The 878-nt window shown below is 38.8% G+C and overlaps 1 protein-coding gene across 1 annotated transcript; it reads right to left on the bottom strand.

Annotated features, from left to right (window-relative positions):
- Nucleotides 1-232: 232 nt before the first annotated feature.
- On the bottom strand, nt 233-643 carry LOC138882862 (uncharacterized). The gene has a single exon (XM_070163498.1). The coding sequence runs from the start codon at nt 641-643 to the stop codon at nt 233-235; it is 411 nt and encodes a 136-aa protein (XP_070019599.1).
- Between the last annotated feature and the right edge of the window lie 235 nt (nt 644-878).

Raw genomic sequence — 878 nt, 5'->3', positions numbered from 1 at the left:
TCATAAGAGGACCTTTTGGTTCATCACAATACACCTCATTCGGTCCCATGAGAAACTGAATCAATCGTCTGTCTTGTTCAGCTTTATGCATATTCTCTTTGGCTCCACATGTGCACTGACAACTACACTGAGTTTTTGCACTTAAGGTGCTAAAGTCTTCCCACAATTTCTTCATTTTGGTGCAGTTACCAGTAACATCTAGTGCTCCTTGTGACAAATCATTTATCTCCTTTTAAATTTGATATAGCTTTGCACCATTTGTCTGATCATAGCGATCCTCCAACTCTATCCACAGCTCAACAGAATCATTGACATACTCCACACTATCAGTAATTTTCTTCCCCAATGAATTTATAATCCATGAGGTGACCATATCATCACACTTCTTCCATCGTCTATACTTTGGAGACTCCAGATCTAGTTTCTTACAGTCTCCATTAATAAATCCTAGTTTATTCTTAACAGACATTGCACATAATACACTTCGTCTCCAAGACTTGTATCCAACTCCATTGAAAGGAACTGGTAGTAGTATCGCACCAGGATTGTCAGATGGATGCATGTACAAGGGACTGCTCGAGTCGATGGTGGACTCTTTGTTCGAGTCCACATCAATGTGCTCGATTTCATCATCAATAGCCATGAGAATTATTTAACCAACCGTATTTGAAGGAAAGTAATGCAGGGAAACATAAACAACTTACTATGAACTCTAATTTTGAGGAGAGAAAGAATTGCCTCCAATTACATGTGTAGATCGAGCAGTCGATGATATACACGAGCTTCGTATATGTAAAATTACTGGATCGGATCATCCACTGCTATGATACCATATCAAAATCAGTGATATAATGAAGCAATTAAGCTCGAGGTGAGCT

This window comes from Nicotiana sylvestris, chromosome 12, assembly GCF_000393655.2.
Source record: "Nicotiana sylvestris chromosome 12, ASM39365v2, whole genome shotgun sequence".
In the NCBI taxonomy this organism is placed as follows: domain Eukaryota; kingdom Viridiplantae; phylum Streptophyta; class Magnoliopsida; order Solanales; family Solanaceae; genus Nicotiana; species Nicotiana sylvestris.
The sequence above is the reverse complement of the archived record's forward strand: the minus strand, read 5'-3'. Positions and strand labels throughout refer to the sequence as shown.